Below are 13,640 nucleotides of genomic sequence, written 5' to 3'. Positions count from 1 at the left end.
ATATAAATATAAACAATTTAAAATGTAAAAAAATACAATACCTTGAAAACTAATTTAAAAACATAAAAATTATAATTATATACATACACACACTCATACTTTTTCCAAAAAATGTTAAAAAAGAGCCAGAAAAGTAAGTATAGAAAAAAAATGAGACATTTAAAGACAAGCATCTTTCCATATACTAACTCTAGCACTGATAACTCCCAAGAGGCAAGGTTTCCAACTGAGTTACCAGTCCACAGAGTTTCCTAAGAATACAAGGTAAAAACAAAACAGATCACAGTTCTCTCAGAGACTGTATGTATAACTGTATTGCTAACCTACTACTGCATAATTCCAATGATAATTCTTAGGTGTCCATAACTGCACTGATAGGAAATCTGTTGATAAAGTCATATAGACCCAGAAATGAAGAGTCTGCTAGTGGACAGGACTAGAGCCAACTAGATTTTGATCAGTAAATCATTCTACTGACAGAAAAATGATTGTGTTTCTATCATATGCAGCAAATGATTTGGAATAGTCATCATTACGAACCTTTCTGCTTTTATAAATAGGAAATTTTATATGTGCTCCATCTTCAACCATATATTGTACTGGTAACTTGGGGGTTATTATGTTTACCTGTTAGTTTCTAAAAGAGATGTGTTAGAATATGTGTCTGGTTGTGAAGTTCAACCACAGGTTAATGCCTAGCATGAAAGAGAGGACAAGATGAAAAGACAGAGAAATGGATAGATAGATAGGAGAGACAGATACCCAAGAGTTATCTCTGAGATCAAGGAACAGGTGTAGAGGAGTGAAAGTTAAGCAGATGGAAGTTGCTGTTACAACAGAATAATAAAATTTCATATTTCTATTCTTTAAAATTTTAGATAATCCATAGTGTGACTAAGACTGAAGCAGAGTGGAGATAAGTATAGGATGTGAAGCAATCCAGAAACTGTGATGGTACAGGGTTCCAAGATCTGTTCAGAAGAAATAATTAAAGATATTGAAAGTAAAAAGCAAATTTATTAAAAAAAAAAAAAGTAGGTACTCAGGATGTAGGCAGAGACAAAGATTCAATTAGCAAGTTAGAATCATTTGCCCAGTTCAAAGCAGAAATAGCAGAATAGAAAAATATAAAATAAAGCTGGAGAAATAAAGAATGAATGCTAAAGTCTAATATTTTATTAATAAAAGGTTCAGAAAAAGATAGTAAGGAAATATTTGAAGAATTGATAGTAAAGGATTCTCAGAACTAAAGTATGCTGTTTTCAAAAAGCTTATTTAAATGGGACAAGCTTATATAAGAAAAAGAAATAAACTAAAAGTAACCCTTTCTAGATACATGGAAGTGAAATTTCATAAAATCAAAAATAAATAAAGCTTATAAAAGATACTAAAGATTAGCAGCCTCTAAGAGTTCAGCTATCTTGCACTTGTACCATTCCTTGGCCTCCTGAAGGTTCTTGATAGCCATGCTTTCACACTGCTGGAGTACCTCATGCAGGACAGCCGTGAGGTTGGGCTTGGAAACATATGTATTGAGTTGGGCATGCTGGTCCTGAATCTGGGCCTGCAGTTCCTGGATTTCCTCATCGTGTAGATTCTTCAAAAAAAGCAATCTCTTCTTTTTTTTTTTTTTTAAAGATTTTATTATTTATTCATTTATTTGACAGAGATCACAAGTAGTCAGAGAGGCAGGCAGAGAGAGAGGAAGGGAAGCAGGCTCCCGACTGAGCAGAGAGCCCAAAGCTGGGCCCGATCCCAGGACCTCGGGATCATGACGCAAGCCGAAGGCAGAGGCTTCAACCCACTAAGCCACCCAGGTGCCCCAAAAGCAATCTCTTCTTGCAAGTATTCCACTTTATACTCAAGGTCAAGATATGCCAAAGAAGCACTTGTCAACACCCTGTCTCAAAGACTGCAGGGAGCTCTTGGCTTCCTCTTTCTTAATCATCTTCCCTTGCAACTTCTCCTGCAGCCACATGATGTCCTCAGCCAGGGTGTCCTGCTCCACCTTGACAGGGGCCTTGTCATTGGTGAGCTGGTCCACCTGCAGGCACAGCTCCCAAATCTCCTCCTCAGAGTCCCCCAGGAGCAACTTACCCAGATCATTTTGCTGCTCCAGTTCGGCCAGGTGGATCTTGTTCTGCTGCTACAAGAAGCCCACACTGATGTAGTTGACAAAGTTGTCATTCAGCTCCTGCAGCTCCACATTCTCGTTGGCACAAGTGTTCCCGAACTCAGTGTCCATGGCATCGGCCAGTGAAAAGGATACTGAGTCCTGCAGCAGATGCACGCCAGGCACACTGTTCCTCACCTTCCGGCATACCAGGACAGCTGAATGTTAAGACGGTTCTCAACACTGACACTGCCTCCTACAGGAAGCTGCTGGAAGGTGAAGAGAGCAGGATTGCTCTGCCTCTTGCAAACTTTCCTTCCCTGAACCTGAGGGAAATCAATCTGGATTCACCAACGCCCCCAACCGCTTGACACTCACTCCAGGACACTTTTGATTAAGACACTTGAAACTAGAGATGGACAGGTCATCAATGAAACTTCCCAGCATCATGATGACCTTGAGTGAAGATTGCGCATATTGGGTACAGCAATTATTACCAGCAAGAGTAAAAAAATAAATCCATATCTTAAAGAAACAGCTTTCAAATGACTTTCTGCAGTTTTTTAGGAGCGCAAGATCGATTTATAATAGGAATAACCTCTAGTTCTTAAGAAATAACACTCTTAAAAGATTTGGAAAAAAGTTTACAACATAGTCTAGTTTATGAAGAAAACTTGTGCTAGAATATTTCTGAAAAAGTATTTTTGAGTACCATTAAAACTGCTTTTTTCCAACAAGTATCTGACCGATTTGTTTCTGTTTCAATAAATCTTTGGAAAACTGAAAAAAAAAAAAAAGATATGAAAGAGCTTGCTAAAATACCTACAGTTAATTAGCATAAGATTGACATCTGATTTCTCTTCAACAACATTCTCAGCAATCAAAAAAGTCTTAAAAGTTGAAAAAACAAAACCCTTTGAAAATAAAACTATTTCCAGCTGGAGTAATATTTAAACATGAGTTGTTACTGTCAGATATATATAGGATTCAAAAAATTTATCACCAAGAGACAATCTCCAAAATGATTATTAAATGACGCTACCTAAGAAGGAAAAAAATGAATCTAGAAGATCAAGATATATAAGGAACAAAAGTAAATTATTAAAATTTGTTTAATGCCTACCCAGTAATAATAGTTTTTTTCCATAAAAGTCCAGAACTAAAATCCAAGAGGTTAAAAATACTGGATCTACGTTGGAGAAGAAAGGAGAAAAGGGTAAGAAGTGGAAGGGACAAAGGAAGGGAAGTAATAAGCATGAATATAAAAATATGCTAAGGGATAGAATATATTAAATATTCTCCTTTATAATTGGAAGATAAAACAATAGAAATAATACATATCAGGCAAATACTAACCTAAAAGAGAGAGAAGAAGAGGATGATGTGGACCAGCACAAAGAGGATAATGATCAGTTTCATAATTAACATATTTCTCCCCTAAGTCAATATACCAAGCAGACAAAAAATTAGAAATAATATGATTTATATTATAGTTCTATAATATAATTTATACCTAAGGAATAGGAAATTAAAATTTTTACCACATAATAAAAATATTAAGAAATATTGGCCACATAATAGAGAATAGTGGCTGTCTCAAGAAATTATCATAATTTCCATGTTACAGGATAAATCCTAAAAAAGGGGGGGATAAATTCTTAGTTTACAATGCAATGCAATCAGAAATCTACAGCAGAAAGATCGTTTTTTTTGAATCACATAGGAAGAAAGGAAAGCCCCCCATATTACACACAGTCAATACTGGGGAAATCTGTGCAAGTTTTAGAGAGAACTCCAGTGAAATCACTACAAAACAAACTCTGTTGGGACAAACTGAAATGTATGTAACAGGGTGCCTGGGTGGCTTAGTTGGTTTGGCAACTGCCTTCAGCTCCTGCCTTGGGCTCAGGTCATGACCCTGAAGTGCTGGGATCAAGTCCTGCATCGGGCTCCCAGCTCCGAGGAGTTTGCTTCTCCCTCTGACCTTCTCCCTTCTCATGCTCTCTCTCACTGTCTCTCTCTCAAATAAATAAAATCTTTTAAAAAATAATAAATAAAAAATAAATAAATAAAATGTACCTAACACTTCAGAAGGTTAAAAGAGCTAATGTGATTAACTATAAAAGAATATCATAGATGAAGAAAATATTTTATGTTTGAAAACACATGACTGGTAGTGAGAAAGCACAAATTAAAATGAATATACAAATTTACATAAATAAGAATTGGTAACTATAGGTGTCGGAGCCGCTGCTGCCAAGTCTGGATCCATTCTCACGCGCCGCTGACGCCCGCCCTCCCGACGTGCACTCCCGATTCCTTTTGGTTCTAAGTCCAAAATGGCAACTCTGAAAGATCAGCTGATTCAGAATCTTCTTAAGGAAGAACATGTTCCCCAAAATAAGATTACAGTTGTTGGGGTTGGTGCTGTTGGCATGGCTTGTGCCATCAGTATCTTAATGAAGGACTTGGCAGATGAACTTGCTCTTGTTGATGTCATGGAAGACAAACTGAAGGGAGAGATGATAGATCTTCAGCATGGAAGCCTTTTCCTTAGAACACCAAAAATTGTCTCTGGCAAAGACTATAATGTGACTGCAAACTCCAAGCTGGTTATTATCACAGCTGGGGCACGTCAGCAAGAGGGAGAAAGCCGTCTTAATTTGGTCCAGCGTAACGTGAACATCTTTAAATTCATCATTCCTAATGTTGTCAAATACAGCCCAAACTGCAAGTTGCTTGTTGTTTCCAATCCAGTGGATATCTTGACCTATGTGGCTTGGAAGATAAGTGGCTTTCCCAAAAACCGTGTTATTGGAAGTGGTTGCAATCTCGACTCAGCCCGGTTCTGTTACCTAATGGGTAATCTTTCCCCCCTAATGGGGGAAAGACTGGGAGTTCACCCATTAAGCTGTCATGGGTGGATCCTCGGGGAGCATGGAGACTCCAGTGTGCCTGTATGGAGTGGAGTAAACATTGCTGGTGTCTCTCTGAAGAATCTGCACCCTGACTTAGGCACTGATGCAGATAAGGAACAGTGGAAAGAGGTTCACAAACAGGTGGTTGACAGTGCCTATGAGGTGATCAAACTGAAAGGCTACACTTCCTGGGCCATTGGACTGTCTGTGGCAGATTTGGCAGAAAGTATAATGAAGAATCTTAGGCGGGTGCATCCAATTTCCACCATGATTAAGGGTCTCTATGGAATAAAAGATGATGTCTTCCTTAGTGTTCCTTGCATCTTGGGACAGAATGGAATTTCAGATGTTGTGAAGGTGACTCTAACTTCTGAGGAGGAGGCCCGTTTGAAGAAGAGTGCAGACACACTCTGGGGGATCCAAAAGGAGCTGCAGTTTTAAAGTTTTCTAATGTACCACTTCACTGTCTAGACTACGACAGGGTTTTAGTTGGAGGTTATGTACATCGTCCTTATTATTTGATCTGTTACTTAAATAATATCAAAATGGCCTAAGGAAAAAACATCGGTTTCCTAAAGTTCTAAATAGGAATGGCCCAGCAAACCCTGCAGCTATACCCTAATGCTGGATGATACTTGCCTTTGTAGTCCTAAATGGGTTCATCTCAGAGGCACCACTGCCAATATTGCATATGCAGCAGGTGCTCTTCCAACCAGATGCGTATTTCCTGTGTGTTCTAGGACTTCTGGTTCCTTCATCCAACACCCAACATGCCTAGTCCATCTTTCCCAGTCAGTCACATCCTGGGCTCCAATGTATAAATTCATTATTGCATGTATTGTGCATACCTGTTCCAAAGGATCTTACTTCGTGTACCATGTATGTCAGAATATAGTGTACATTGCCATATAATGTAAAAAGACCATGAAACCAACGAAGTGTTGTACCAACTAAAATACCAAATAAAATTTGAACAGTGACTTTTTTTTTGAAAAAAAAAAAAAAAAAGAATTGGTAACTATAGACATACGGCAGAGACTATGAGGAGGCAATTCCTAGGTGAACCATAAAGCTCAAGCTCACTAGTACTCAAAAGAAATGCAAACTGGAACGAGGAGAAAACATTTTTCACCCACTGGGTAGGGAAATTTTAGAAGTGTGATTTCATCAATGTTTGAGAGTATAGGGAAAAGAGAAACTCATATATGCTGATGATAAACCTATAACACAGTCGTATTAAAGAACCATTTGGTAGCTTAAGTAAAGTGAAAATGCATTTACCTTTAGGTCCTAGAAATACTCTTCTACATATATATCCTAAAGAAATTTGTATGTTGTACAAAAGGAGGTATGTGTGAGGATAGCCACTGTGGCATCCTAAGAAACAATATGCTTCAGTGAGTTCAATGGATTGATAAAATGTGAAATAACATGATGTAATTAATGAAATATATAACAAAATATGTTTTTATCAGCTTGGATTATCTCAAACAGAAAATGCTGATAGAAAAATCAAGTTGCAATAGAACGTGTGCACTAAATTTACATAATTTTTTTTAAAGATTTTATTTATTTATTTGACAGAGAGCGATCACAAGTAGGCAGAGAGGCAGGCAGAGAGAGAGGAAGAAGCAGGCTCCCCACTGAGCAGAGAGCCCGATGTGGGACTCGATCCCAGGACCCTGAGATCATGACCTGAGCTGAAGGCATCGGCTTAACCCACTGAGCCACCCAGGTGCCCCTAAATTTACACAATTTTTTTAAAGATTTTATTTATCAGAGAGAGAGCACAAGCAAGCAGAGTGGCAGGCAGAGGCAGAAAGAGAAGGAGGCTCTCTGCTGAGCAAGGAGCCCGATGTGGGACTTGATCCCAGGACCCTGGGATCATGACCTGAGCCAAAGACAGCAGCTTAACTGACTGAGCCACCCAGGCTCACCCAATTTATATAATTTTTAAAAAGTACATATGATACAGCATTAAGTAGTCTCACATATGTATATCAGTAAATAGAGATGGAAGATTTGCAGGTTAAGCATTTAAATTGTGATAATGTTTTTATGATGAGAAGAAAAGGAAGAAATGGAAGATTAAAGGAAAACTGAAATGGAAGATTAAAGAAAAAAATGGGATCTCAACTAAGGAGGAGGTTGAGAAGATAAACTGATTTAAATCTGTGTGCCTAAGATCCAGCATGATACAAATACTTAAATGAATTAAATATATGCAATATGAGCCAAGGAAAACACCTGCTTTGATAGAAAAAATATGTAGATACACCTATCATCTAATAAAGCTCATGAGTTTTGTTTTCTGGCTCTATCAATCTATTAAATAATTGTGAATATTGACATTGACAAGAATGTGAAAGCTTTATATATTTATATACACACACATGCTATGTATACTTATATATATGTACATACATAGTTATTTTCAGACATACATATGATTCAAATGCATCCAAAAGAAAAATAATTAATCTAAGAGGAAAACTAAGACACACAGAGAGTAAAAGTAAATTTTATATATGTATAAAACTTTTTGCAGTATTTTCAGCCCATATCAAACAGAAACATAACCAAATTGAAGCGCTGGTTATTTCCTAATGTCCATGGACTATGCCAGCTGGTTTGCTCAAGGCTGAGCTGGTAATGGGTCATCAAAATATAGGAGAATAGAAAAGTTTAGCTTAATGCAACACAGTAATATTTCGAAATGAATAACTAGAACAGTTTCAAGTCAGAAACTTTCCATGAGGGAATGGATTATGTATGACAGTGTGTAAGATTTGATTAGATACTTATGATAATGTGTTTTATTAATTACATTCAGACAGGTGCTGAGCAGAAGTAACTGAAAAACAAAACAACTTTGAAGATTCATTTAGATTAAGGTTTAACTAATTAATATTACTGAGATAAATATATCACATAATTATCCTGTGTGCTGCAAATGACTGATAAATAAATGAACTAATATTGGTCCCCTTTACCATAAGTGCCTCTGATCCCTTTTTCCTTCCCATTTCTTTGCCTGTGGCCAGGGACATCCATAGTCACTTCATGTCTTTTCCTGACCTTAGATATTGCTTCTGTTGCTGCCTCATAAGATAATTTTTCCAGTTACTCTTGACTTTACACCTTAGCGTAGATATCAATATGTTTGTCAAGATTCAGTCTTCTGATTCAAAAATTGTAATATTCTTCCTATCACGCTGAAAATTAATTAATAGGACAAAAACAGGGCCCTATTAGTTTCTTACAACCTCCTATCTAACTCCTGGATCATTTTTGACTTTATATAGTCTTCATACTATAATATTTTTATTGAAATTCTTGGGCAGACAGCATCAAAAGAAAATGGGGAAGAGGCATCACACATGACATTCCAAGTCATTCATTCTCAACAGCAGTTCCAAGTGCTCCAGAAGCATTTCAAAGCATTCTTGCTCTTCTTCTACCAAATCTCTTTCTTCCCACTAATTGCTTGGGAGTTTAAGGATTGTGTTCCCGACCCCTCCTGCTCCTGTCTCATTCTGAGATTGTGACCTGAGGTGAAGGCAGAGGCTTAACCCACTGAGCCACCCAGGCGCCACAAAGAAATACCTTCAAAACTTTTTAGATCTTAGCTCCCCAAAAGATACATACTTTAAAGATACAAGTATACAATATGTGCATGTATGCCTGAACATATGTGTATAAGAAAGTTTCAGCAGCCCATCAGAGCGAACACCCAGGACTCCAAGATACTCTAATCTGTACCAGTGAAAGAGAAGAAGATCACAGATGTCAAACTAGGAAAGCTGCCAAGCTGGATGCTCATGAGGGATTTCACCCCTAAAAGCACTGTTGGAGCATTTCAAAGAGGTTACTACCAGAATTACAAGTATGTCAATACGAAGAAAGGGAGTGTCACTGGGATTTCTACGGTGCTGGCAGCTTACATGCTTTTCAACCACAGTCTCCTTACAAGGAACTCAAAGGTGATCAGCTGTGCAAGAACCACTGGAGAGGACCCAGCAGTGAACATTCTGCATTCCTGACTATGACTTTTGCCCTGCAACCCTTGAATCCTTTCATATCCTAATTGAGAATTAACATCCAATAAAAGACAATGGCGGGGGGGGGGGATGACAAAGTTTCATATAAAAATCCTTAATCTTACTACATGTGATAAAGCTCATATTTTCTATTCATCTATTATTTTTAATACTGATCATAACCTACTGGACTGATTTTATGAATCCTGAAAGTGTCATGGTTCTAAACTTAGGAAGAAAACCCCAGCAAAATTGTCTCCTCTTTCCCCTTAGGTAGATCACTCTGTTTTCTACTATCACTATACTTAGTACATACCAATGTGATAGAACTTATACCTTTTTAACATTTATTTAAACATTGCCATCATGTGCTTTTTAGATTAGGGCCCTTTTCAATTAATATTTTTTTTATTTTTAATTTTTTTAAGATTTTATTTATTTACTTGACAGAGAGACAGGCAGAGAGAGAGGGGGAAGCAGGCTCCATCCTGAGTAGAGAGCCCGATGCGGGGCTGGATCTCAGGACCCTGAGATCATGACCTAAGCCAAAGGCAGAGGCTTAACCCACTGCGCCACGAAGGCACACCACAATTCATATTTATTTTTTTTAAAAAGATTCTATTTATTTATTTGAGAGAGAATAAGCATGGGGAGAGGGACAAGCAGACTCCCTGCTGAGTAGGGAGCCCCATTCAGGGCTCAGTTCCAGATGATTAACCAACAGAACCACTAAGGTACCCCCAAATCATCTTTATATCCCTTAGCACACTTAGCACACTTGGAACACTTAGCATAGGGTTCAGCATATAAAAATTATTCAATAAATGTTTTTTCACTAAATTTGATAATACTTAAATATTTCCCAAAACTTATTATTTCAAATGCCTAAATTGGAAAAAGTTATACTACTATAATTTAGTTCAAAAAAACTGTAGACTGGTGAAAGATATGCTACAGTTATAAAAGAGACTCAGATTAGATAACATATAGAAGAATGCTAAGCCATTTCAGTCACCAAGTACTATAGACTGACTGTTTTTGTCCCCCCAGCTCATATGCTGAAACCCTACCTCTCAATTTAATATCAGGGTATAAAGAGGTAGGGTCTTTGAGAGATAATTAGTACCAGATAAGGTCATGAGAACGGGATTAGTACCCTTGTAAGAAAACTTGCTTCCCCTCTCTACTCTGTCATGTGAGGATAAAATGAGAATCTAGCAGTGCAACCCAGAAGAGAGTTCTCACCGGAACATGACTACGTTGATACACTGATCTTGGACTTCCAACATCTGTATTTCTGCGGTTTATTAAGGCACCCATTCCATGGCATTTTTGTTATAGCAGCCTGAGATATCTAAGACATCTAGAAATGGCCAAAGTATCCTCACTAGTTTCAAAGAAGGCAGAAAGATTTTTGAAATAGTTCATCCTTATTTCCATTAAAAATAATAAAATTTAACATTTTGAGGTCTAGTTAGTTAGGCTTCAGTTATCTGGAATATGTTTCTATCCATGCTGATTTTTTCTTTCATTAGGCTAGGAATAAAAATATATTTTGCATCCTAATTTCTTAAAATCTTTACTTAAAAAATACACAGATAAAAATACATTAGAGTCTGATATGTTTTAAAGCAAAAAAATGAATTTTTAAAAAATCTGACATAATTTTGTAAGAACATTACAGACTTTTATAAAATTTCAATATTTTATTCCTAAAGCATTAAGCCTAAAATAAATAAATAAATAAAGCATTAAGGCTATGTATAAGGGTAAGTAAGTATAGTTAGAATTAAATACCATAGCTTTTACAGTTTACCATATTTCTACAAATTTTTACGGATGAATGCTTTGTAAACTCTAAATTCTATAACCCTTGGAGAAATTTTTACCTTTATAAGATGGGAGAAAGTTTTCTTAAAATGGGTCCACTGGGGCACCTGTGTGGCTCAGTGGGTTAAAGACTCTGCCTTTGGCTCAGGTCATGATCCCAGGGTCCTGGGATCAAGCCCCACATTGGGCTCTCTGCTCGGTGGAGAGCCTGCTTCCCCCCACTCTCTCTCTGCCTACTTGTGATCTCTGTCAAATAAATAGATAAAGTCTTTAAAAAAAAAATGAGTCCACTGAAGTGCAAAGTTTACTTGTCACCACGTATCAGAAATAAACATAAATGGACTAAGGAGGGTTTCTGGAAATGAAATAAACCATTTTTCCTAATCTTTTAAATGTCAGACTAGCACAAAGTATAAAGCAATACTTCTAAAAAGCTGCAACCCCAGTTAAAAATGTTTTATGGGTACTTGATGTAAAGTCACCAAGTGTTATCTTTCTTAATTAGAGATGTGCTTATTTGATGGACAAACTAATTCAGAACTACAAAAATCTTAAACTCAAAGTCAACATTGAAATTTAAGTTTTCATGCAGTCAATGTAAAGGCATTACATATACTGACACGGGAAATTTCTCAAGCATATATTGCTTTTATATTGGGAGGGGGAAAGAATAAGACTAATATATTGCCCATATGACCAAAAACATGGTACACTTTGGCAAACATGGGAATTAATTGTTTAACGTTACTGTCAGCATCAAGACTCAGGCTGACAAGAAGCCTCTCACTGTCATGATGTAAAATGAATAATTTGTAATTATATCATGTATTCTCTAGTCTACTTCTAGAAGCATAAGGCTTGATTTTCGTATTTAAGGAACAAATAAATGCATTAACAAATAACTTATTTTAACTATTACAGTTAATTATAAACTTTTAAAGTGTGTATAAATTTAATGAAAATTTAAAGTTAAATAATACTACCTACAACCTACCCTACAGAGTAGATTACTTTTTTTTTTTAAAGATTTTATTTATTTATTTGACAGAGAGAGAGAGATCACAAGTAGGCAGAGAGAGAGAGAGGAGGAAGCAGGCTCCCCGCCAAGCAGAGAGCCTGACGCGGGGCTTGATCCCAGGACCCTGAGACCATGACCTGAGCTGAAGGCAGAGGCTTTAACCCACTGAGCCACCCAGGCGCCCCTACTTTTTTTTTTTTTTTAAAGATTTTATTTATTTATTTGACAGAGAGATAGCACAAGCAGGCAGAGCGGCAGGCAGAGGGAGAAGCAGACTCCCTGCTGAGCAGGGAGCCCTATGTGGGGCTCCATCCCAGGACCCTGGGATCATGACCTGAGCAGAAGGCAGCTGCTTAACTGACTGAGCCACCCAGGTGCCCGAAGATTACTTTTTAAGACAGTGTTTTTTAAAATATATCATATATACTGAGATATGCATAGGCCACAAAAGTATAGCTCAACACATTTTCACAACATGCCCATCCTTGTATAACTGTGATCAGACTTCTCAGCACAGAGGCTCTGATACGGCCCACTGAGTTTCTTTCCTTCCATCATGAAGAGTAATCTCTATCCTGACTTCTATCACAATCAACTGTGATGTTCCTATTCTTATAATTCATGTAATTGAATCATAGAGAAATTTGTGTTCTTGCACATGATTTCTCTAGTTCAATATCTATGAGATTCATCTTCTTGAATGTAGCAATAATTCATGAATTGCTATCCCTCATTTATATTCCATTATATGAATACACCATAATTTACTTGTCCATTCTACCACTGATAAACATATGGATTGTTTCCAAATTGGGGCAAATGCAAATAGTGCTGCTGTAAATATTCTACCTTTTGATGCATATAGAAGAATAACTTCCTAGAAGTGGTATGCCTGAATAATAAGGTTTGCAACATGATAGCTTTGTAGACACAACCATGCTTTTCTCTAAAGTGGTTCTATCAGATTACATTCTGACAATAATGTAAGAGATTTCTGATTATTCTACATAATATCCAAGACTGTGAGCAACAATTTTGTTGTTGTTGTTGTTGAATTTTACACATTCTACACTAAATGAGAAGAACATGCAGCCAAAAATACTTTATCCAGCAAGGCTGACATTCAAAATGGATGGAGAGGGGCGCCTGGGTGGCTCAGTGGGTTAAAGCCTCTGCCTTCAGCTGGGGTCATGATCCCAGGATCCTGGGATTGAGCCCCAAGTCGGGCTCTCTGCTCAGCAGGGAGGCTGCTTCCCTCCTCTCACTGCCTACCTCTCTGCCTGCTTGTCATCTCTGTCAAGTAAATAAATAAAATCTTAAAAAAAAAAAAAAAAAGGATGGAGAGATAAAAAGCTTCCAGGACCAGTAAGGTTTAAAAGAATATGTGACCCCCAAGCCCACACTACAAGAAATATTAAGGGGGGGTTCTATAAAACAAGAAAGAACCCAAGAGTGTCACAGAACAGAAATTTACAGAGACAATCTATAGAAACGAGGACTTCACAGACAACATCATGTCAATAAAAACATACCTTTCAACAACCACTCTCAACATGAATGGCCTCAACGCTCCCATAAAACAACATGAGGTTGCAGATTGGATAAAACGGCAGGACCCATCCAAATACTGTCTATAAGAGACCCATTTTGAACCTAAGGATACATCCAGACTGAAAGTGAAGGGATGGAGAAGCCTTATTCATGCCCATGGGCCTCAAAAG

The 13,640-nt window shown here is 37.4% G+C and overlaps 1 protein-coding gene and 2 pseudogenes across 2 annotated transcripts; 2 read left to right on the top strand and 1 right to left on the bottom strand.

Moving 5' to 3' along the window:
- Window positions 1-1,387: 1,387 nt before the first annotated feature.
- Window positions 1,388-5,910, bottom strand: LOC125104505 (vimentin-like; annotated as a pseudogene).
- On the top strand, window positions 4,376-5,786 carry LOC125105385 (L-lactate dehydrogenase A chain-like). 2 transcript variants are annotated; one of them, XM_047738836.1, is made up of 2 exons: window positions 4,376-5,160; window positions 5,430-5,786. In XM_047738836.1, exons 1-2 carry the CDS (start codon window positions 4,453-4,455, stop codon window positions 5,583-5,585), a joined length of 864 nt encoding a protein of 287 aa, XP_047594792.1. In that variant the 5' UTR covers window positions 4,376-4,452; the 3' UTR covers window positions 5,586-5,786. The 2 variants fall into 2 exon arrangements, with proteins under 2 accessions (XP_047594792.1, XP_047594791.1); XM_047738835.1 differs by having other exon boundaries at window positions 4,384-5,786.
- A 2,801-nt stretch (window positions 5,911-8,711) lies between the features above and the next one.
- On the top strand, window positions 8,712-9,118 carry LOC125104504 (ATP synthase subunit f, mitochondrial-like; annotated as a pseudogene).
- Window positions 9,119-13,640: the final 4,522 nt, after the last annotated feature.

This window comes from Lutra lutra, chromosome 7 (genome assembly GCF_902655055.1).
Source record: "Lutra lutra chromosome 7, mLutLut1.2, whole genome shotgun sequence".
In the NCBI taxonomy this organism is placed as follows: domain Eukaryota; kingdom Metazoa; phylum Chordata; class Mammalia; order Carnivora; family Mustelidae; genus Lutra; species Lutra lutra.
This window is presented reverse-complemented; position numbering and strand designations above follow the sequence as displayed.